This window comes from Magnolia sinica, chromosome 2 (assembly GCF_029962835.1).
Source record: "Magnolia sinica isolate HGM2019 chromosome 2, MsV1, whole genome shotgun sequence".
NCBI classification, from domain to species: domain Eukaryota; kingdom Viridiplantae; phylum Streptophyta; class Magnoliopsida; order Magnoliales; family Magnoliaceae; genus Magnolia; species Magnolia sinica.
Window position 1 is genome coordinate 23,851,171 of NC_080574.1, and position 25,511 is coordinate 23,876,681.

At 41.4% G+C, this 25,511-nt stretch overlaps 1 protein-coding gene across 6 annotated transcripts in view; it reads right to left on the reverse strand.

Annotated features, from left to right (window-relative positions):
* Window positions 1-17,552, reverse strand: part of LOC131236676 (uncharacterized) — a 106,457-nt gene extending 88,905 nt beyond the window's left edge. For 2 of the 6 annotated variants that reach the window (XR_009166826.1, XR_009166825.1), the window contains exons 1-5: window positions 17,061-17,552; window positions 16,095-16,197; window positions 12,596-12,703; window positions 10,948-11,129; window positions 867-1,062 (exon numbers count right to left, since the gene is read on the reverse strand). Coding sequence is in view for 4 of the 6 variants with exons in the window: in XM_058233996.1 (XP_058089979.1) it covers window positions 867-1,062; window positions 10,948-11,129; window positions 12,596-12,703; window positions 16,095-16,197; window positions 17,061-17,365 (894 nt within the window). In the remaining 2 variants the exon portion in view is untranslated. The remainder of the gene's footprint in view (window positions 1-866; window positions 1,063-10,947; window positions 11,130-12,595; window positions 12,704-16,094; window positions 16,198-17,060) is intronic. The other 4 variants (XM_058233998.1, XM_058233994.1, XM_058233996.1 and 1 more) reach the window with 3 other exon arrangements.
* Window positions 17,553-25,511: the final 7,959 nt, after the last annotated feature.

The following is a 25,511-nucleotide window of genomic DNA, read 5'->3' on the forward strand; positions in this document are numbered from 1 at the left end:
ATTGCCCTTTCATCTCTCTCATCATTCTGGATTTTTTCCAAAGGTTTGAGGTTTGCGGTTGCCTTCCTGACATTGCCTCCTCCTTATTAACGTACTGGCATGGGTTTAATTTGGGGAAGCCTAAATTGCGTATCTGGAGAATGGCGATTCTCGCAATTTGGTGGACCGTTGAGGAACGACCGATGCTTCAACAACACTTGCTCTTCTATTCAAGCTGCAAGAACTCGGGCTAAAAATATCCTCATCGAATGGGCGTCTATTGTCCCTTCTCTTAAGGGTTGAAATCTCTTGTTTTTAGGCATGTAATGCTGGTTCTGCCATCTCAGCAGATCCTTTTTCTTTAATAAATCGTTACTTTTGAAAAAAAAAAAAAAAAACTGCCATCATTATGATTTTACCGCCGATCAACCAAACACAGGAATCAGCGGTATAATGGAGATGTTGTCAGGAGACTGGTAAAGTAATTTGCAATCATTGCACATTTCCTTCAAATTACCGTAGCAATTGGTGGAACAACGGACCATTAATGAAATCTAGAGATAATCTCAAATGGGCTCATTATTACTTCATAAAAATAGAATTCTCAGCAATTATCTGATCACTTTTCTCGTGTGTATCAGCAAAACTTAAATTCTGCCAATAGCAGCAAGAATTTCTTATTGATTGTTGCTCAATACTAATCTACATAACAAAAACAATATAAAAAAAAAAAGTTGCACCATTGCAGGGAATATCATCTTATGTAAATCAACAAATGAGATATGAATCAGACCAGAAGTTAACGGCAAAAGGCAAAACATGCAATTCTCAAACACAGAAGAAGAAGAAAAATACACAGAGGCTTTTAATGGATAAAAAATAAAAACCTTCGCGGCCATCATTCGTGCTTCAACATTTGCGGGACATAATCCTAATATTTGGTCATATGATTCTGCAGCTTTCTGATAATGCCCAAGCTCAACAAAAAGTGATGCACGATCAAACCTAAGGCCCATATCTTTTGGATCTGCTGTTATTGCTTTAGAAAGGCAATACATAACTAGCCCACTATTTCCGATATCTCTGCATTATTGGTTAAATAAAATATCTCAGAGGCAATGACTATATGCTTTTGTTAGAAAATAAGAGGAAACATATCTCAATTATTGCCAAAATGTAGCAAAAGAGTTAAAAGTTACAATCATGCACTCTTTATAAAAGATCTATTTAGTGTTGTCCCAACATAGGCATGGAACAAATGCATTTTGATCGGAGGAGTTGCCAGTGGGCCACCATTTGGATGGGCCATAAGCCAAAAACAGTAGTTGATTGGACATCACTGACAATCTGATTGTTGCAAGTTTCCCTATAGATTGATCAATTTTTTGAGTTGCCCATCCCTTTTCGAGCCACTGGTTGGATGATCGTCATGTCATAATCAGTCACCTTCCTTCTTGGGATATGGCCTACCCACAGGTGTCCATAATGAACATTCCTGATCAACATATGCACGTATCACATGCACAACAGTTTCTCTTTTTTTTTCTTTTTTTTTTGCACACTATATGGCCATGAAGCACACGCATAATTGGAACATTTCTCTAAATGAAGCATAGTTAAAGCATACTTTTAAAGCATGTTGAAATGAACTTTTGTTCTTTCTCTTCTTTCTTTTTTTTTTTAATTGACAATTGAATTCATCAATCAAGCAAGAAAGGCAATAGAACATGAAGGACAGCACAAAACTTGAAGGTGGCCTACTCATCACTCAAAGATATAGGCCCGCCACTAAGCATAACACACGGCAAAAAGATGCCAAAAAACCAGGAAAAAAAAAAACCACAATACAGGAATCTGCCTCATCTAAACTACAAACACCCCCAGCTCCCCAAGAGATCCGCCTAAGAGCACCTGTGAAATTCATCTTTTGCAAGCGCCCAATTGATAACCATGTGAAGAATCCTTCTTCTAATATTTTCATATGATGAAGACTAAGGGTGGCAATGGGCCAGGTAGCCTGCCCAACCCAACCCGGCTTCGGGCAGGACTTGGACCTACTTATCCCAACTTGGCCCAGCCAGACCCAACTTTATACATACATGTGTTATATCTTACAAATATGCCATTCCAATCCTTGATTAGGCAACCCATCCATGTTAAACGTAGACAGTTGGTTTCATTCTTCTAAACTGTCGATTTCTTTGTGCATGTGTGGCCCACACAATCAACAGATAGAATAAGAACATTCAAGTCGGAAATAGGAATTTTATCAATTTTCGAGCCGGGCTGGGTTGGCCCAGATCCAGGCAATTTGTTTATGGCTTGGGGCTGTTATGCGAGGCCTATGCCGGGCTTAGGCCAGAGTGAGCCCTTGGGTCTTAAGCAAGGTATTCAAAAATGGTTACCTAACAGTAACATGGTAACTTTAAACGCTATGAGAAGATGGCCTGCAACAGCCCATAACAGGGCTGAAACAAGTCTCTCTTTTTTTTCAATAAATATATATATAAAGGCTGTAGCAGCTGTTACAGCCTATATCATACAGAAAATCAGAATCGGGCTTGAATCGTATCAAATCGCAAATCATATCATAAATCATATAAGTTCTTTTGATTTCCTTGAAATAAAAATCTGGAAAAATATAAATAAATCAGAAAAAATAAGAACTCATCAATCATCCATTTCCCATTAATGTGCACCAAGAGGAGTAATACATGTCAAGATATTGGTGATTAAGAACCTGTATAAGGTATGCCCATCATCATAATGTTAAAGGATTCTAATATTTCCTTTATGTTGTGTTCAAGAACTTTTGATTAAAAACGTACAAGAGTCTTTCAATAATTTTGACCATTTTGAGTGTAGAATCACATTGGAAAAGGTCGCGGTCAATTCTATTGACCAACGAAAAGATATTGCAATGTCTTTGTTTTAGTTTTCGAATATCAAAATCCCAAATCTCAAGGGAGGGCCTTTTACATGTTATTATTAAATTTAAAAATTATATAAAAAAAAAAAAAGAGTATAAAAAATGAAATATTTGTTTTTTCTTACGTACAAAAAATGAAATATTTGTTTTTTTTTTTTTTAATGTACAATTGGGCCCCATTTACGCAGTCCGCATTTATCTTACAACTCATACGATTAGATACGATAATTCCATGATTCGATAAGTCTCATAAATTTCAGTTACTATTTTTTGGGATTTGCAATTTGAACCTACAAATCATATCATGTGGTGTGCATTACAATATGAATCGTATGATTGATAACACAAATCACATGATTTTGACAACATTGAGTGTAAAGCCGGACCCGGGCTCAGCCTAGCCATGCCCAAACCCGGCCCATTGCCACCCCTAATGAAGTCTTATTCTCAAAGGTTCTAGAATTCCTCTCTTTGCAGAGTCCCCATAGAATCCCAAAGAAACACATCTTCCAAAGGGCTTTGTAATGGTCCTTAAACAGCCCCCGCTATTCCACCACCACATGCCCTACTATTGAGATGTTAAACGTCCATGCTAACCCAAATAAAGAGAGGAAGAAAGCCCACACCTCACTTAGCCACCGAACAATCAAAGAATAGATGATTAACAGATTCTCCATCATTCCTACACATTATGCATATGTTGGGAAACACCATGTTCCACTTTTTTAATCTAATGTAAGGATCTCGGTCGCCGTGGCAACCCAAGCGAATGTTTTAACCATTGGTGGAAGAGGTGCTCACCATACCTTTGCAAATGGTGGAGATGTACCTACACTTGCCGTCAGCACCAACAGAAAAGATTTAACCAAATGTTCCCCATTTGCCGATCACCTCCACACCTTCCAATTTCCAACTGATAGGTCCACGACCACCCTATTCAACTTGCTTAGAAGACCCACAAACTGCCTCAAATCTGCATTGTAAAGGTTTCTCCTCATCGCTAAACAATCTTAATTGTCTACTAGATTTTATCAAAAGATCAAGAGAAGTCAGTGGTAGAATTGAACGTAATGCCTCTCGGTGAGAAACTCAACTAAATCAAATTATTGTGATTGTCAATATTCCATTACGGCCAAAGAAAAACTGTAAATAGCAACAATTGTTTATGACATTATCGCTCAAGTTCCAACAATTATAAGGGTAAGTGGGTGAATTTTAATAAAACACCATTCACACATTATTGTTTCCTCTCTTGAACCACCAAATCTCAGATCCAAGCCCTCTAATGCATTCATTGTGATTGATATCAAGAAACAATGTGGTTGTTTGATGATCATACTTGAACTGTTCCAATGCCTTAGAACTTTAGGGGAACAGTGTGGTTGTTTAACTTGCCATCAGTTGGATTGTCTAAGTTATAGATCTTCGAGAAACATTCTAATATCTTACCCAGCAAAGGCATGACAGATCATCAAAATCATCATCTAAGCCTTATCTCAATTACTTGAGGTTAGCTCCATGAATCCATGCTGCCATTCCACTCTATCAAGGGCCATACATTCAGTTAGACCATAGGCCATAAAGTCTGTCAATTTGCTTAGACTCATGATGAAAGGTCCTCAGCACCCGATCTATTTCGACTTAAGTTCACTTGATTTGATCAGTTCCAAGTTAGATCTGCCGTATTTTCTCTTTTCAGTTTACACACTCGACTTGTTTTGATCTCTCTCCAAAACTCAAGCTGAACAATCAAGATGCCTAAACAATGACGAAGCATGGATCATGTATTCAGGCTAATAAATGGCCAATATATGAAGGAATGTGCAAATATTCTGGAAAAGTAATGCCTAGCAACAAAACTGTGTCAAATACCATTTAGCAAATGCTACAAGTAGCAAGTATTCTGTGCAAAACTTCCATTTCAATATTTGGAGATCAAGTTTGAAGGGTTATTGGCTTTTTAAAACCCCAAACCAGCAGAAAGAAACCATTGTACACTTCAGCTCATCATTTGTATTTCAACTGTCTTTCCCATTATGATTCTACATTAAGCAATATAGCAATCTATCTCTTTCTATAAGTTTCGATGTTATTTCAAATTCCAAAAACGCTAAGAAGGATTTTGTATGATAAAAACAAGTTACAAGAATGACCCAAATGATTAGACAAAAATGTGTTTCCCAACACGTCCTCAAACTAAAGCATAGATATAAATCATACTCAGCTTCTTTGTCATATTACATAACCTAATTCTCCCAAATGCCTTGAAATTCTTATCAGATGAAAGGCATGGTAACGAGTTTTGCTAAAACATTTTCCCTGATGAAATGATAATCTATCTTAATTCTCTCATAATATGGTGGATTATTTGCAATGTGAATTGCTGATTAGTGTCATAACGTAAAAAGGCAACCCAAGTCAATTCCCAACACAGAAGTGTCCTTAGCCATGTCAACTCACAAGTACAGTGTGCCATAGCCGATATTCTGCTTCAACACAAGATTTCGCAACCACAGATTGTTTCTTGTTCATCCAAATAACAAGGTTCCCACCAACAAAGGTGCAGTATCCTATAGTCGATCAGTTGTCTATCTTTGATCTTTTCTCTTCATGTATGGTTTACCCGATGCCATGGAGGGCCTATTCCTATTTCAGCTCTTATACATGTTGTTATGGTAGCAGCAGGAATTTTTCTTGTCGCTCGGCTTCTAAGCTCTCCTTAGATAACCAACTACTTTGAGATGTCCATGAGATCCATACAAGATACATTTCCTAGGTGTACACTTCAAGTACCTAAGAATTCAGTGTTTTAAATATTGATGATATCTTCCGATATATCCCACAATATATCTTTTATCCCATTTAGTGATATGAAACCCAGCTTTAATATCCATTTTTCATGGTATTGTGCAACATATCGCACGATACGTGATATATTGTGGATATTGCAATATCATGCGATATTCCACACTCCCCCTCTATAAATTCCTAATGTATTGTGCGATATATCGATACCGAGTGCGATATCAAAAGGGATAAAAGGAAACCGGCACTGTTTTGTCTGGAAAATACTAAAAATTCACAAGAAGTTTGGGAAAACCCCAAAAATGAAAAAAATAGTACATCGTAAGGCGATTTTGACCAGTCCACTCTAGTTTGTTGGAAGAAAATCTTCGAAATTTCTTTGAAATCACAATCGAAAGCTTCTTGGGGTTGAATTCTAAAAGGTGCATATTTTTTAGTTTTCCTCATTTTTATTGTTTTTATATGTTGTAAATGGTGTCAAATGGTAAGAAATCCATGATTCTTCATGTTTTGCATGAATAATTATGGATTTGGATTCTCAATTTCGAGATTTTGGGGAGATGGGCTGAGTTGTAGAAAATTGGAGAAAAACCAAAAATTTCCAAAATCGGTTGCAATCTCAGTGTGCAAACATAAAATCAAACATGTATTAACCTAATCTACACATTCTTGGCAATTTAGGGATATTTTAGAAAAAATAAAATTTTAACATTTTTTTTTCTTCGAAATCCATAGGTATATTTCCAGTTTTCTACTTTTTCTTTTAATTTTGAATGTAATGCTTGTGTTTCTATACATGTCTTCTTCCATTTATACAATTTATGAATTGACCTTGAATATAGTTGCATCAGTTCAATCAAACAGCACATAGATTAGGAATATATACAATGGAAATATATGTGGGTTTGAGCTATAGGCACACATTATTAACAAGTATATTTCTAGTTTTCTACTTTTGCTTTTGAATGTATTGTTTGTGTTTCCATACATGTCTTCTTATATTTAAAAAATAGAATTGACTTTGAACTACTTGCATCAGTTCAATAAGACAACTATAGATTAGGATCCCATACAAAGGAAACCTATTATATGCACTTGTTTTTTGTGATGTTTTGATTTCTAAGTATGTATTGACATCTTTTTTTTTAACAATTCCTGGAGTTCCATTGAAAAATTTGACCAATTTCTCAATGTTTCCCCATGTTTCCCAACAACAATGATACAATTGATATATCCCATGCGATAACCGATATATATCCGTATCTCAAGTGTGCGATACATTACGCCATAACAATACGGAAAACATTGTTTTAAAATCTTATGTACTTGGTGATGATTGCTATAACTTTTAATGGGTTAGGTCTAAATCATTTTTGTTATGATTTCGTTTGGGAAGCCAAAGCTACGAATTTCCCCAATACATCTACCTTGCGCAGGCATCACAAATTCTGTTTTGACATTCTTTTGTTTTTCAAAGAAAGAATGCTCATAATTTTAACCCCATTAATAGAGATAAAACTACACTAAATATGGGAAACAATTAAAAGGGTAAGTGGGTGAATTTTAATAAAACACCATTCACACATTATTGTTTCCTCTCTTGAACCACCAAATCTCAGATCCAAGCCCTCTAATGCATTCATTGTGATTGATATCAAGAAACAATGTGGTTGTTTGATGATCATACTTGAACTGTTCCAATGCTTTAGAAAAATCAAATTTTTTTAGAAAAAAATTTCAGGATCAAGTTGGAGGTTGGATTTCAATCATCCTCTCCAAATTTTGTGAATCAAATCCCTAATTTTGAGGTAACATGCATAAATACTGCTAAAAACAAAAAATTCAAGAAAAAATAGAAAATTCATTTTTTAAGGATCTGGTTGGGGAGTGGATTTCAACCACTCCTCTCCAATTTTTTGGAATCGCATCGCTGGTTTTGGGGGGGACTCCTCTCCAATTTTTTGGAATCGCATCGCTAGTGGGGGGGAATCGAGAAGATGGAAAACATGCATAAATACTATGAAAATAAAAAAAATCAAAAAATAGAAAATTCAGTTTTTTAAGGATCTAGTTGGGGAGTGGATTTCGACTCTTCCATTTTTGAAATTCTTTTAATTATTTAAATTTTATTTAAGATTTTTAAAATGCAATGCAAAAAAAAAAAAAACTGTTTTATCAAAAAATAATAATGATACCGTTTAATGAAAAAAGTATTATTTTTTCTATTTATGGACAAATGTTGATGAGCGATGCGAAAAATTATTTTTCAGAGTTTAAAACTACAAAAAATTTAAGTCCACTGTAAAAAGTAATTATTTTATTTCATAATTATGCATGCATGTATGGATGGATGGATGATATAAGTGTGTGTGGATGTGTGCATAGATGGGTGGATGAATGGATGTGTTATGGATGGATGGATGGATGTGTTGTGCATGTATGGATGAATCATGGGTGCATGTTTTTATGCGTGGACGGATGGATGTATTAGCGTGTGTATGGATGGATGGGTGGAGGGATAGACATGGATGGATGGGTGGATGGATGGATTTATTAGTGTACGCATGTATGCATGCATGAATGGATGGATGGATCATGTATGTTTGGATGCATGGATGGATGGACGGATCATGTATGTGGGTACGTATGTGTATGTATGCATGGATGGATGGATGCATGTTTATATTCATGGATGGGTGTATTAATGCATGCATGGATGTTGGTTGGTTGTATGTACGGATGGATGGATGTATTAACATATGTACGTACATATGTATATATGGATATATGGATGGATAGGACATGAGTGGGTGTATGTATGTACGCATGGATGGATGGATGGATGTATAACTTCTTCCTTGATTTAAAAACAACTTAAGTGATTATTGTGTTTTTACTTTTTAAAGATATTATTGGTATGAAATGAACTCATATTGGTTGTTATTGCACTAACTTTTTACGACAACACATTCTTTAGGCCCTGATGAAATGAAAATTTTATTTTATATGGTTCTTTTTTGCAATTTTGTATTCCTAAATATGCAAATATGTGTAGTTTAGCATCACTTGAAGTTTCGCTAAAATATCCCACCGTTTTTCCCATGTTCCCCTATGTCTCCTTCAGCAACGACACATTTCCAGGTTCAACAATAATATCGGTGATATCGATGCATGTTTCCTTATCCCCAGCCAACGATACTTGTAACGATATTGATACTACGAACACTGCTCGTAAGGTTCTTCGGTGCTTTTAGGTCATACCGAGACAAAAGTAAAATAATAACAATAATAATAATCACATCTAGGAAAGTGCATTGTTCAAGACGCGGAGGTAGAGTGTCCTCATTTACTTGGGATTTTGGGTGCAAGTCAAGTAGATACCAATCAACCTACCTTGGCAGTCCCTTAAGTATTGACAAACCAACAAAATATGTTCTTGACATGGTCGTCGGGAGGATGGAGAGAAAATAATCCAGCTGGAAGGACAAAAAAAAAAAAAAAAAAAAAGCAATATTTATCCCTTGGGGATTAACCTAAGTAAATCAGCATTATCTAGCATGTCATTGTATTCATGTTGATGTTTCACTAGCACTATCCCACCAATTTTATTCATGGGCTAGAAAGGATTCATAGGAATTTTCTTTGGCAGGGGGCTGAACAAGTTTCATTTGGTTAGTTGAGATGAGGTTTGCAAGCCAAAGAAGTTTGGTGGATTGGAAATAAAAGCCTGAAGTCTATGAACTTGGCTTTCTTAGGAAAATGGTTGTGAAGATTTGGGGACGAAGATGATGCTTTGTGGTAAGGGATTAGCCTTTAAATATGGTGTGGGGGATGGTGGTTGGTTCATTTGACAATCATCTCAACATAGGCTCCTGGAATCTGAAAAGTGGTCCATCTTTTTCATAGGGAAATGTCTCTCTCCAGGGGATGGTTCTAGGATTCGGTTTTGGTTGGATGGAAGGTGTGAGGGCAGTCCTTTACGTATTGTCTTCCCTAGACTCTTTAATCCAGTGAATCACGACATACTTATTTCCCAATGTGCGTCCAAGGGGGGAGACCATGTGATATGAGCACCTTATTTCAGAAGAAGCATGACTGATGAGAAGGTTGTTGAAATTGGGGATCTCGTGAAAAGGTTGTATTGTCAGGGTGTTTCTTTGATGGGCCAAGATAATTGGGTATGGATCAACTATTGCTTGGGTAGATTCTTTGTCCACGATTTCTATTTGGCCACCTCCTCACCTCTTTTTGTTAGAAGTCTAGATCCTATTTATCATATATGGAAGTATTGGGGCCCTCCACACGTTTTGAGATTTGTGTGGCTGGTGGATAAAAACAAGGCATTTATTACTCATCACCTGAGGAACATGAACATTATCATTCCCAAAGGATGTATTTTATATGTAAGGGATGCTGAATCCTTGGACCAATTATTTATGCATTGCTCCTTTGCCACGTTGGAGATCTGGTGGAAATTCTTTAAATTGTTTGGAGTAGAATGCTCGATTGGAGACTTCTTCAATGCTTGGAATGGTAGTGGGAAGGAATGCAAAAGCTCTTCATGGAGGCTTATTCTCTTGGATACTTTTTGCGCGATCTGGTTTGAGCAAATAGTATGAGATTCCAGGACGTCATGTTCATTGGGGGTGGTTTTCCGAGTAGCTGGTTAGTGAATGGGCCAAAGTGCACAAGGATTTCACAGATAGCTCTATTGTAATTTTCTGGGGCTCTGGGGGGGATTCTTCATCTTCTATTAATGGATAATGCGTCGTCATCCACTTTGTATCTACTCTTTTTCCTTGTTTTGATAAAATGTATGGTTATCCCTTTTTTAAAAAAATAGATACGAAGTAAACAGTGAAACTGTGAAAGACCAACTCAACAACCAAGCAATACATTCATCATCATCAATTCCTTGTCCCAGTTAGTTGAAGTCAGCTTTACAAATCCTATTTCACGGACCATTCCTATCTATGATCCTATCCATAATAAGTGAGTGATGCTTCATTTTGAAAAACAAAAAAAAACAAAAAAAAAAAAAAAACAAATCAAAACAAAACAAAACAAAACAAAACAAAGCAAAACAAAAAGAAAAAGAAAAGATTTCTGCCCCATAACACAAGCTATGTCCATTGAGGTAATTAGTCCACTTTAGCACACCCTATGACTTCTAGAGAAACGTAATGTGTTAATGCTACTTGGCATAAGAATGCTAGCCAACTGAGAAAGCTTACATGGACCAGGTTACAAGCAGTTTCCAGAGAGATGGATCTTTGGGCATCACATGTGCAGCGATCATGTAAAAATTAAAAGCTCTTTTTCTATCACCATTTGCATTATGCACAAGACCAAGTGTGTAGTATGGATCAGCCAGAGTTGGTGCAAGCTTCACAACCTCTTTGAGAACACATACCGCCTGCACTTCAAAGTATATTATGAAAATCAGCACCGTTTTTATTTGATGCATAAATTTGGGTGAAAGGCATGGCATCAGCATTCCAACACTAACATACTAACCCAGAGCCACAGATAAACCACAATGGTGCACTTGCAATGAGTTAGAGAAAAGGTAATAAGGCAGAGAGAGAGGGAGAGGAGTCGGATTTTATGATGAGTCAACAAGAAGCCAAGATAAGAGATAGAAGTAGCACCAGTCTTTTTTCCAAACAAGTTAAACTGAATTTATTGATTCACCCTGTTATACAAACACATCTCTGCTCAGCGTTTAATTGTACAGCGGCAGCGGATGTGACATAAATACCTATGGGGCCCATCATGATGTTTGCATGAAAGCCACTCTGCTCATCATTTGCAATTGCAACAGGTAATTGTAAAACTTGATTCCAGAACTCTTAGCCATCCAAAACACAACTGGACCATACCACAAGGAACTGTAGAATAGGACGCACGCCATTGAAATCTTCTTGGGACCCACTGAAATCTTGGATAAAGCAGATGGCTTTTCCCTTCATCCTCTATGTACTCACCCTATGAATGGGTTGGATGTCATATCAACATCTAGTGAGCCCCTAGAAGATTTCAACAGTGGATGTCTCTATTCCCCCGTTTGCCCATGGTGTGGGCCACTTGAGTTTTTGATCGGCATGACTTTTGGGCCTACAACATAAAATGGGCTAACGCATGTGATGGACGGATTGGATGTCACATATACATCATGATCCACAGAGATTTATGTTGCCCGCGCTGTAATACGGCAAATCACATTAGAACAGATTTCTGTAGCATTACTTTTTACAAATTTATAGGTTGTTTTATTCCTTTTCCCTGAAAAAGGGATAGATATACATCCAACCATGCAAAGGATTTCTATTTTATTTTATTTTTGAAGAGTATATATGTCCAACCATGCAAAGGATAGATGTTGCATCATCTCTTGGAAAGGGGGGAAAGGGTTACCACCGAAGTTGAGGGTACCATTCTTCTTTAATCACAAAATACAGTTGAATAATGACCTTTCACCCCAAATACAACATGGATGGAAGAATCACTGTCTCTATTTCCCTTGCTTCTTTCTCTTTTTTTTATTGGAAACAAAGATTTTACAAGAGGGGGAACGGGCCGAACGGCCAAATCAATGCCTCTTCATGTATAAGACTAATAGAGGCACTCCCTCCCTCCCTCCCACAAAACGCGAGCACGCAGACAGAGAAGAATGGGGACAGACTATTAGTCATCTCCGCTACATACACACACACACAATTACGAAGAGAGACAAAGAGAGAGAGAGAGAGAGAGAGAGGCTCAAAACTAGAAATATCACAATCCAATTCAACGCAAGATTGCTAGCAAAACAAGTAAGCTTATCCGACGTCTAATCATGAAACTTCATTAGAAGAATTACGATTGCTTATAGCATCTCACCTCATCATAGCGGCCAGATGCATAATGAAGAGTTGCATCCCCAAGTTTCCTAGTGACTTCAGGGCTAAGTTTATTTTTCGAGCCCTTCCGTCTTCCCCTTTTCTTGGTCTGCTCATGGAAGACATTTAGATAGTCACATATACATATTAAATAGGAAAGTTGTGGTAAATATCAACATGTCATGTGAAGTATGATTAGTAAATCTTAAATAATAAAGTTGTGGTAAACATCAACATAATGTTACTAAGTCATGTGAAGTATGATTAGCGAAACAAGATTTGTAAAGCTGACACATTTTCATAACCCAAAAATTGGATGGAGTACATCTTCGTTTTCGATCCAAGAAGAGATCGTGCGGGTGATAGAAGATATCCAAGAGAAGAAGTATCGGTAGGTGTTTCTAAGAGGAGTTGAAGACGAGAGTGGCCACTACGGTGATAGAAGAAGCGAACACGGATTCCACGAAGCTCAGAATGAAAGGAAATTGGCCCATGGCATTCACGGTATCGATTGTGGAAAGGACCATGCCTATCCAAAGAGAAGGATACCTTCTCAAACCCTCTCCTACATATACCATGCGAGAAGAAGTCCGGAAGCAAAAAGGTCAAGAGGGAGCTTTAAGGAAGATAGACCTCAATTTCCTCGAGATCTAATTTTTATCATCCATATGATTCTCTTCTAGCTAAAGGGAGAGACCTTAACCACCATTTCAATAGAGGTCACGAAGGCATTTGGGAAGGGTTCCTGCCGCAATAGTTGCTCAGTGGATTCCGGAGGAAGACGGTTGGACTCTAGTCTCTAAGAGGATAACCAATGAAATACAGCTACTACAAAACTTGTTTCAACCTCCAGATACACCGTCTTTACAACCTTTTTCATCTCTAATATTCCAGACGACTGGGATGAGTATATGCACTTCTGGATGTTCTTCCCCGAAAGAAAGGCTCCTCACAAATCAGGGGATTCACATTCGTCCAAATGGGTTCCTTTGAGCCTGCTTCCTCGGCCATTTCCACCCTACATCATTGAGTTTACAATGGCCACTGGATTTCAGTTTAAAAGATGCGATACAACCTAAGGCCTAAGCCGTCGATGACCATCTCAAAGGCTGACAATCGTTCCTATTTTCCCCTTCATTCCTCAGCAACAACTATGGGATCACTTTCAAAGATGCAATAGTAGGGGGACCTTTTGGTCACCATCCAGTTAGATCAACCGCTCCTAGCCCATCCACAACACCTCTCTCGAGCAATCCCCTTTATGGATTCAAAAAGTTCTCACTACAGTCGGACTAGAGAATAGTTGATCAATCTCTAGTTACAAAGACAGTTACAGCCTACTCCCACAGTTTGGTGATCCAATGCCCGAAAGGGGTCACCTCACCCACCATTAAGACATGGCCGGAATATCACTATCAACTAACGGAGGGAAACTTTAGCCTAAAGCCTCCGGGAGAAACAAAGCTCTTTCTCAATCTCACGCCAAGTGCCGGCTTGGACTCTATTCTCACGGCAGGAGCTCTGCATCGAGATGGCCCAGTGACCTCCATCTGGGAGGACTTCTTCTGTGGTTGAGTCAACGTCTAGTTTCACTTCAGCGACAAACCCCTCAAACTCTGGAATCTGGAGTCCCTTCTAGCTGTTGGCTCGTGCGTTAGAGTAGTTCTTTAGTTTAGCCCAACAACGAAGTCAAGGTGGAAGTTATGCACGGCTCGAATCCAGATAAAAACGAAAAGAACATCTCCATCCATTTCCAATGTCCTAATCATTGTCAGGGGGATCGCCTGATGATCTCAGTATGGTTGAAGATTACTTGTGAAGCAATTGTCAGAATCCATGGTGATAGCTCCCCGGTGATGTTCTATGTTGGAGGAGCACGAAGAGATAGGTGCTCCAACAGATACATGGAGTCGCACACGTGTTAGGCCACTTGCCCCCAGCATCCACTCTCGAGCGAATCCCCCCTCAACCTCGGACGGTCCAGATTATCCCATCCCTTCTCCTGCAACTACACCACTTAGCTAGCCCAACGATTGTCCCTCTCCAGCAAGGACACACGCCCCATGCATTACTCCTGAGATGCCGAACACCGACATTATCATGCTCCCTCTCTAGATCATCAGCAGTTATGGGGTCTTTGGTAGTGTTCTCTGTCCTCCCTTGTTGTGTGGCAAGATATTAGAGCCAGTTGGTGGGCTCAAGGAGCCCCTCTCTCAAAAGCGTGACTCAATTACATCAATCGCTCTAGAGACCAGCGCTTATCCCATTCAATGCTACCTCTAATTTGGCTAGGCAAGTGATGACATGTAGCCTGTCTACAACTCTACATCAATAAGACTGATCTTCGAGATGTCGTGCCTTCATCTTACGCTTCCTCTCTACAGTAGAGAGATCCAGGTGTCGATCATCGCTCCTCCCTAGCCGGCTCTCAGCACCCTTCCTATCATGCAATGGCGTCTTTCAAGCCTCCCACCTCTGCATTCGGGTCAGAAGAAGGACATAGCCCTAAGATGCGTACCCTACCCTGACAATCAATCTCGTCAACTTTTGACATGCTCATTGATTACCTTCCACTTCCCCTCTCGCTCGGCCATCTGGCTAGGTCTCTCAATGGGGCCCAAGAGAGGTGAATGTGAATGACCCCTTACCCCTTCAAAACTTCTTCGCAACCCATCTTTCTCCTCTTCCTTCCGTTCTAAGTTCCTCCTAGGCTAGGCCCCTACCATATTCATCCATATTGTATCTTGGGGTCCTTCAATACCTCCTAATTCGCGATAACCCAAAGAATGGTCCTTCAGTTCAACACCTCCCAACATCTATCCTTTATGCTCCTCCTGAATGGGCTTTGGTTGCTGCTTACCCAATTCACAATAACCCATAGGAAGAAGATTACATTGCTCTTTTTCAATTCATAGAGGAACATGGTGCCCAAGAAGCTCTGGTAGCCAGAAAGACCTCAAAGTCTGAACGAGTATGGAGGGAGTTGGTCAACCTAGGTCATCTGTCAACTACAAGGTCGGCACAAGATCTCGATCCTCCAAGAAAGGTAGAAGGGGTAGGTTCATTGGTCAATGAAAATCGTTTCTGTGAATGTGTGAGGCCTTGGTTGTGGGAGGAGAAAAGCCCAAGTCAGGGACATTCTTTGCAAATACAGAGTGAAAATCATAGCCAAATAGGAAAAGAAGCTTCAATCGATAAGCCAATCTAATATGGATGATATTTGGATGACGACAAGGTGTCCCCGCCCCTTTAGAAGGCGAAACTATTCCCTACGGATGCACACAATCACCCGCAAGGCACTTACATCAGGTAAAGCATGGAGAGGGGAATCGATACCACTTTGGGCCATCTCTAATGTTTGGGTTGATATGTGGTTGCATCACTTAAAACCTGTTATTCACATGGCCTCTAGAGGATCTCAAGATTAAGGCTTGATTTCAAACACAAGGTGAGAATTAACCAAAGCTATGAAATGCACTTCCCAAAAAAAAAATTTGTACCTTTCTTGACTTTCTCCGCCAACCAAAATCCATCATTTCCCTTATTTCATCAATGCTTGTACCACAGAAATCATCTTGTTTCAGCTTCTTTGCAGAATCATTGCTGACAAAGAAATTTGAAATAATTAGACTCCTTATTGATATAACTCTCCAAAAAAAAAAGGCCCCTTTTTGGAGCTAGTGTAAGCATGACAGGAGCATGAGTTGCTATCCTCCAATCTCTTTGTAGAGTAAACACGGCACATGTGAATGATGATATGAACCATCCATTGGCCTCTAGCCAAGATAGGCCTATGACAAAAAAAAATTGCCTTAAGTGGGTGATCTTAACCTTCCATTCAATATGCTTTTTTTTCCCATAGTAGGCTGCCAATTAAACTGTTAAGGTTGTCCATATCCCATCCATAATTGCCATGTGTCCCGGTGTGATATGGGAACAGTAACTTCATGCTAGAATATTTTCATGTTCCAAATCAGAAATTCTTATCTTATCATTGCATAATAAATAAGAAGAAAGGTTTCTAACCCCCAAGCGCACTTTTTTAAAAGCAAAGTGCCAACCTGACGTGTGTGGAACGTCCAAGAGGTGCATAAAGGGCCCACAGGCCCCACAGAGTGAAGATGGATCAGCAAGCCTAAAAAACCAGACAACTACACTCATCAAGTTGGCCACGCATGGGTTGACTCTGAGAGCTAGCAAATTTTTATTTTGAAATTTCCAGTCCATTCTTCCTGAATCTAGGGGCCCTGATGAGCGGACTGGCCTATGTTTGCCCCAGGTCATATTCTCAACAGAGGATGTGTTTGGAATGAGATGGAAGATTGGGTTTCGATAAATTCAGCTTCAAATCAGGAAATACTTCTCCTTCTTTGGAGTTGATGATTATTGATATTAGACTAGGTTCTCCATTCCAATACAGTGAAGAAAAAAGATGTGGGGAAGCAGTATGAATAAACAGAAGATACCAGCAGGGGTCGCTGAGCGCTTTGCGCTTCCTCTCGGCCAGAGCTTCGTAGTCACGCCGCTCGAACTGCTGATATAGCTTCAATCCGAAAGTGTCGTCCTCTGCATAATCTAACAAATCCTTGTTGCCTTCGAACAGAGCGGTGTATTCCTCGTCTTCGGGATCTTCTTCTCCTTCGTGCTCGCCTCCATCTCCTTCCTCTTCACCTTCCTCTCCTCCTTCTTCTGCATCTTCCGCCATCTCCGCTTCTCTTTCGACGGAATCAGATGGGTCTTCGAAATCCGTCGTCTTCATCTCCTCCGCCATGCAAGCTAGGGTTTTGAATAAAGCAACTTAGAAACGGTTGTGGAAAGGGGACGATGAGCATACGAGCTTGAGTTAACAATTGCAGAGACAGAAGTGAGAAGACGAGTGGAAGTCGGGAATGTGATGGTTCTCAGGGCTATTTATAGGGACCGGTTCCATTGCGTGGGAGCGGGCAGAGTTTATACGGTACATGATAAAATTACTAAGTTACGTTTAGACCAAAATAACGTGCAACAGCAAAAAGATACTATGGACCTGCCGTCATATCTTTTTGACGGAAACGGATTGGCTAATCCTGTGGTCGGTACTCTGTGGGCCCCATCACGATGTATTTATTTCATCCATTCCGTCCATATATTTTTCCAGATCATTTTATAATATCAAAAAAAAAATGAGATATATCCCAATCTCATTTGGACCACATTACAGGAAACAGTGTTAATGAGCGTCGACCGTTAAAAACCTTTCGGTGGCCATAAAAGTTTTGGATAAGCTTATCTTTATTTTTTTCCCTTCATCTGGGCCTTTATGACCTGATCAACAGATTGGATGTCAAATAAACAGTACAGTGGACCTTAGGAGGATTTTAATGGTGGAAATCCAATCACTATTGTTTTCTTGTGGTGTGGTCCACCTAACATTTATATCACTCTCATTTTGCTCGTGATACCTAAAATGATCTGTAAAAATGGATGAACGGAATGGATGAAACATAAACATCATAGTGGGGCCCACAGAGCACCGACCACCAGCACGGGTTGGTGGCAGGGGAGTAGCCAATCCGTTTCCCTTTTTGACATCGACTCCGTCCATCAGTTGATCCTTACCGTGAAATAAGACGCCTATTGTCTTCTAAAATTCCTGCGCTGTGAAGCTGAGTGGGGGCTACGGTGATGCCTGGAATAAATCCACCCTGTTCATCTGTTTTGTCTCCTCATTTTAGTACATGAACTAGAGGCAACACAACAAGGAAAAGTGGAGATTAAATGACTACCATTGAAACATTCATATAACCACAGGAGTTAACTCATGGTGAACTTATCTGTGTTTTCCGTTCTCCCGGTGGTAACGGGGCGCGGATTAAGTGCTACCCCGCCTGTTCGGAGACAAGTGGAGGTTCCGAGGGCCACGGAGGTGCCACCTTAGTATATATATAACTTTTATCCACGCCGTCTATCCCTTTTTGCATATCATTTTAGACCAACAGAACAAAAATAAGGCAGATCCAAAGCCCAAGTGGACCACACCATAGGAAGCAGTAATACTAAGGATGCCACCCGTGAAACCTTCTTATGGTTCACCGCCTCTTTTACTTTCCATCTGACCTGTTGATATGGTCACATACCCCTGGATGAAGCGAAAAAACAAATATAATCTTATCCAAAACTTCTGTAGTCCATGAGAATTTAACAACGGTAGGAATTTAATCCCCACCGTGTGGCCCATTTGAGACTTGGATATTTGCTGTTTTTGGAATCATAATCTAAAATGATATGGAAAAATGGATGGACAGTATGGATAAAGTTCATACATCACGGTGGCTCCTCAGCTGCCCTCGGGGCTCCGCCTATGAGTTCTGAATTGGTGGGGTAGTACATAATCCGCGTCAATGATAATGAACTTCTAAACGGTTTGGATGGCATACAAACCACCTTTCCTTTTTGTGTGTCCATCTTAAGTTTTGCATGTGTCTCATTTTTTATTTTAATTTTTTTTGTCTCGCCTATTGAAGTAAGGCGCGGATTAGATACTCCCCCCCGCCGGTTGGGACTTGGGAGCTCGGGACAGGCGGAGGCTCCAGTGGGCCACTGTGATTTATAACTCTTATGGACACCGTTTATCCCTTTTTCAAATCATTCTAGAGTATTGAACCAAAAATAACGATAGATCCAAGGCTCAAGTGGACCACACCATGGGAAGCAACTGTTCTAATGACGCCCACTGTTGAAACCTTCTTAGGGCCCACTTTGTCATTTATTTTCCATCCAACTCATATACACGGATGAAGTGACAAAACAAATATCTTCTTGATCCAAAACTTCCATGGCTCCTAAGAATTTTTCAACGGTAGGAATTTAATACCCACCGTGTGTCCCATTCAAGACATGGATCTTCACTATTTTTGGGATAATATTCTAAAATAATATGAAAAAATTAATGGACGGCATGTATAAAGTTCATACATCACGGTGGCCCCTTAGAGCCTTCGTTTGTCCCGAGCTTCGAACATGCGGAGGTAGTACCTAGCCTTAAAATAAGGGCAAAACATAGGAATATGGTGGATTTATCACATACATCATGGTGGTGTTATGGGAAAATATGAACCAGCCTCGGAAGGAATGGATTCAACTCGACTAACTAAGTGAACTTGCCATAACAAGCCGAATGACCAAGGCGGACGAGTGGAACCTTGGCTCGATAACAACGACTAGTCTAACTCAGTCTGGTAGTGACCAAAGTTCAGCTTCCAAGTTCTTTTGTAGAGCTTTCACATCAGCGTAGAACCCGAAAGAAGCCATTACACACCTCCACTGTTACCTCTGACCCAATCCTTGTCGACAAGCGGCCAGGCTCGGCCTGTATATGGATTTAAACTATAGGGTCGGCTCGGACGAAGATGAAGCCTACGATTACGCTCAGGGATCAACTCCAGTAACGCACGCATGGAGTAAAACTTGACGCGCGATCTAAGGTTAACCGCCCACACCTCCAAACGCTTAGCTTCCGCATAATAGCAAAGATCGTGCCGAGAATGACGGACACATTAACTCAAATCAAATGATATAAATAGGGAACTCATGTGAGACAGGTACGCAATATCTCACACCTTAAGCCCCAGCTACACTACTTAGACCCATATTCCTAGCCTGACTTTGGCATCGGAGGGTCCCCTGCTCTGGCTAAGGTCTCCTTTGTGTTCTAGTTAATTCACATTTAACTTCTAAAGGCTTGAGTCCTAAGAGAAACCCGATTGAGGTGGTGCTCGGGTCTTTGCATAAAATTTTTCAGGATGTTACAGTTTGACATACAGTATCGACCGAGGACTGCAATCAAAGGCTAAACAGTTGTTGACTTCATAACAGAATTCACTACTCCGAACTGCGGATTCGAAGGAATTGGTTCAGAGGTACCAGCAGACTCGGGGACGACCCTTGCAATTCCCCCAGTTCATTCACCCCTAGAGGACGTCGGGGCAGAAATAAGGTTTGATAAGTGGACCCTATTCGTGGACGGGCCATCCAACTCAAAACGAGGAGGAACGGGGATCGTCCTGGTCGCACCCGGCGCGACCACTATTCAGTAAGCGATCAGGCTCGAATTAAAGGCATCGAACAACGAGACAGAGTATAAAGCACTGTTAGTTGGGTTCAGGTTAGCTATCAACCTAAGAGTCTAGCTCATCGATGTACGATGCAATTCTCAACTCATCGTGAATCAAGTGTCAACAGAGTACGAGGCGGAAGAGGTAAGAATGATAGCCTACTTAGGTGAGACACGGAAAATGATGGGAAGATTCAAGGAATGTATTGCGATTCAAATCACAAGAGCTGAAAACTCCTGGGTCGATGCCCTTGCGAAGTTGGCCTCGGCAACTGAAGGGAACATTCCGAGGATTATCCCTGTGGAGTTCCTAAATACGCCAAGCATCGATCAAGCTGACCAAGAGACCATCAACCCGGTGCAAACAATTGCGAGTTGGATGGATCTTATAGTCAGATACCTCACGAGCGGCGAGGTTCCCCAAGACAGGTTAGAAACTCGACGTCCGAGAGTCAGGGCAACGCGGTACGCGATCATAGGTGACACCTTTGTATAAGAAATGGTACTCTTAGCCGTACCTCAGGTGTCTCTAACCCGATGACAGAATATGTGATTCAAGAGATGCACGAAGGAATTTGTGGGAACAAGTGGCCGCGCCTTGGCACAGAAGATAATTCGTCAAGGATACTTCTGGCCAACAATCCATTAAGATTCTAAGAGTTTTGCCCGAAGATGCGATAAGTGTCAGAGATTCGCTGCTGCCCTGGGACAGCCAGAAGAATAGTTGACCCCCATGAGCAGACTGTGGCCATTTGCTCAATGTGGGATTGATATCATTGGGCCTCTGCCTCAAGGTAAGGGGCAGACTAAATATGCAATCGTAGCGGTGGATTATTTTACCAAATGGGCAGAGGCCGAGCCCGTGGCAAAGATTACTGATAAGAAGATAGCGGATTTCGTTTGGAAAAATGTCATCTGTCGATTCGGCATCCTGCACACTATTGTATCCGACAACGAGAAACAATTCGACAACAACAGGTTCAGAGGCATGTGTCAAAGGCTCGGCATCGTTAATGCTTACTTGTCGCCTCGCCATCTTCAGTCTAATGGTCAAGTGGAAGTTGTAAATAAAATCATCAAGCATCATCTCAAGACTGAGCTGGAGAAAGCTATGGGTAATTGGGCCGACGAGCTTCCATTTGTTCTTTAGGCATACATAACCACGACTCAGTCAACTACAGGAGAAACTTCATTCTCTCTCTCATACGGCTCGGAGGCTGTCGTCTCAGTCAAGATAGGACTTCCCACTGTGCGGGTGTGAAACTATCAAGACGGGCAGAATACCGAGCTGGTTGCTACAAGCCTCGACTTGCTTGAAGAATTGCGGGACACTACTAGATTACGGGTCGCGGCTCGGCACCAATAGGTTGCCCGTTTCTACAACTCCGGGGTCAAAACCAGGCGATTCCGATGAGGAGATCTTGTCCTTCAATGCGTGTTCCAGAATTCTACAGAACCCAGGGTGGGCTCCCTAAGCCCAAACTAGGAGGGCCCTACCGAGTAATTGGCTTGGCCAAACCAGGATCTTATGGCTTGGAGGATTTGGAAGGACGACCATTGCCACATCCTTGGAATGTCGAGCACTTGAAGATCTACTACCCGTAAAGGGAAACAATGTATGGGTCGGGACCACTTGTTATGACAACACTTTTAATAAAGAATGTCATTCTTTACATGAAGTTAATCTACATAGGATTCCTCCCGAGGAACAAGATCCCAATGATAAGTCGACCATCTAAAAGATATTCACCTCGCCATCTGAGCACGTTACAAGGGGCCATTTCTCACATGTAGAAATGAAATCCTTCGGCGAGCCAACCCCTTATAGAAGAGGTCAACTCGTCATTTGACAATTCGGCAAGTCCAACAAACACAATCCACGAACAACCAATTGAATCATCATTCAGAAAGTCAGATTAAAATTATAAGTTGCGAAACCGCTACCATTTTTCTACAAAAAGTTTTACTGCGAAAGAAAGAAAATAAATTCATTCTCTCCAAGGAGGAGGGTCAGCCGCGGAGCTGAGGGTTAAGCATCTGGAGCCCCTTCGGCCTAAGCAACGATAGGAGTGTTCTCGGCCTCAGCAGCTGCAAGAGCATCCTCGGCATCATCGATAGCTAGATTGTCAAGGACAAGGTCTGGATAGAGCCCCCTGACATCACTCAAACAAGCGTTATAGGCAGCATTATAAGCGTAGTAATAGACCCTATCCAGCTCGGCAGACCTCTCCGTCGAAGACTTGAACTCCTCGACGGCCGCAACAGCTTGTGAAGCGACTAAGGCTTCAAGCTCAACACGTTGTTTGGCCAGCTCCTCAGCAATGTCACGTTTGGCCCGCCTAAGCTTAGCTACCAACCGCGCATTGTCCTCTTCCACTCGTTCAAGGAGTGCTTTTGAGTTTATCAGTTTAGACTCAGTCGAATCCAAACGAGACCGAAGCCCATTGACCTCCCCTTGAAGCATCAACTCCCTTAGCTAGCCTTCTCCCACTAGGCCCTTCAACTTCTCCTGCTCCGCGGTCGAAGCCTTCAGGAGCCCTTCCAGATCAGCCTTCTCCTTCTCGATCTGGGTCATCGCTTTTAGTCTCTCCCAAATCTAGAGAAACATCAGCAATGCTTGAAAAAGCAAGGGATTAGAAAACAAAAGGCGACAATCAAAGCCAACAAGTCACTTTAAAAGCTTACCGTATAGCAAACTGAGGCGTAGTCATTGACGAACGACTCGGGAAGGCGGGAGAGAGTGTTAGCGATTTACGTCTCAGGCGTGTGCTTGGCCAACCAGTCGTTCAGGAGGGACATGTGATAACCGGGCAGAAACACCTTCGATCCCAAGGGAGGAATCGGGTTAGTGACCCTCCCGACGCCGCTAGCAGCTGAGGCTTAAGGCTAGGCCTCGGGCATAGTGGCATTCCCCAGGACATTCGTCCTGCCAGCTAGGAAATCCACCTCAACAGCAATGAGGTTGATATTGACAGGTTTGTCCAAGACGTCCCTGTCTCGGGAGAGACTCGCGGCGATCTCTTCGACCACCTCCTTCTTGATCTCGGGTGGATGGGATGAGGAAGCTGCAGGAGCCTTGGGGGATGAGGCAAGGGTGGTGGTGGGCTTAGACGCAGGGGAAGTAGTCTTCTTCTTCGTCGTCGTGATCTTCACGCGCGGGTCAGAAGCCATTATTACGCTAAGAGGGGGATGTGGCACTGACGCCCTTTTCCTCTTAGATCCCGAAGCCTCAGCCATACCTAACAAAAAAGGATCAGCTCAGAGACATGCATACAAAGAAGATAAACCGTATAAGAAGTCACGATACTCACCCCAGAGCAATGGGGAGGGGCTTGAATCTATAGAATCCGGACTGAAGGAGGTTATCCGGACTGATGATATCGTGCCAGACAAGCTGCTCTTTCTTAAGCACCCAGGCCCTGGCAACTTGGGCTCGGAGAAAGGAAGATAGGTCAGGAGGGCCTTTCAGATAGTCTACAAACAAAGGACATAGATCAGAATAAAGAACAAACCAAAAATATAAGATGTAATACGAATCTCAAAGGAGTTAACCTGGATTGAAAATTTTGGTGGGCATTCTGACTCGCAAGTTGCTAAGTTCAGAAGCAGATGCCCCCCACTCTCCCGAGGCCCAGAACCATTTGCTCTTCCAATCCCTATTGGAAGAAGGAAGTCTAGTTATGAGGCTCGGGGTACATTGGGCCCTTGCTGGAAAAAATATCAGTACGGCTCGAGTGAGTCATGCTTGGCTTCGTACATGGATAGAAACTCGTCTGGCGTCAAATGCTAGTTCTTGAGTTGGCGCTAGATAATGATTTTAGAGTATTAAATTCATGCTTTTGGTACCATTTTTCAGTCTAGGCTCCTAAATATACCTTGCATCACAAATATGATTAAAGTAGCGTGTTAAACGGTATCATGCTGGTAAAATTAGGTAATAACTGGGATCTAATATGCAATATTTGACCCTTAATAGGTACTCGACGCGGATTCGATCCATTTGGGACTCGACCAAGACCGAGCTCCCAAGGAATGACCACCTCAAACTGGCCTCCCAAAGGCCCGACCATGGCCCTTCCAGCGGGATCCTGAGGGATTTTCTTTGATCCTCGGGCGCGACCCTTTGCTTTTGGGCCCACAGTCTTCTTTGCTAGAGGCCGGAGAGGTATTGCCTTAAAGAGACCTTCAGAGTCCCTGTGCTCGGAGTCTGTACTCTCCAACTTGGATTCCTCACCCACTATTCGGACTATTTGGACTTCATCTGAACCGTTCAACATAATGCATTTAAAGAAAAGCGAAAGAAAGCTTGGGAAGGAGAGAACTCACAAGAAATCACTCTCCAGAAGATGATTAACAGCGCAAAACTCTCTAAGAAATGGAATGCAAGAAGATCCAAATGGAAACGAATGACAGCTTTTATAGCCTCAATCTACCGCATGCGATCATGACGAACAGTTGTTTCCGAAGTTGAAACGGCAGGACGCCGAGCTCCATGGTACACGTGGCGGTTCGTCATTGGTTCGAGCCTAAATCCTCTGAGTCGTATGCCGCTAGCAATGAATGACATTCAAAGCACACGTGACCCTCCATCTCTCGGCATCCACGCAGCAATGTTCCACTCGCTCAGATGATTCGAATCCCCAACTGTTGCCACGAGTTTATCTACCATAGGCTCGTACCCGAAAGGTCGCCGCCGAAGTACGGTGCCTCAATCGCGGAGAGCAATGATGACTATGATTCGTTTTAATCTTGCCGACTCATCATTAGGAACAGAGTGCCGGTTCACTTCCCCAGGCGTTTACTCCCTGAGCCCGAGCTCGAACTC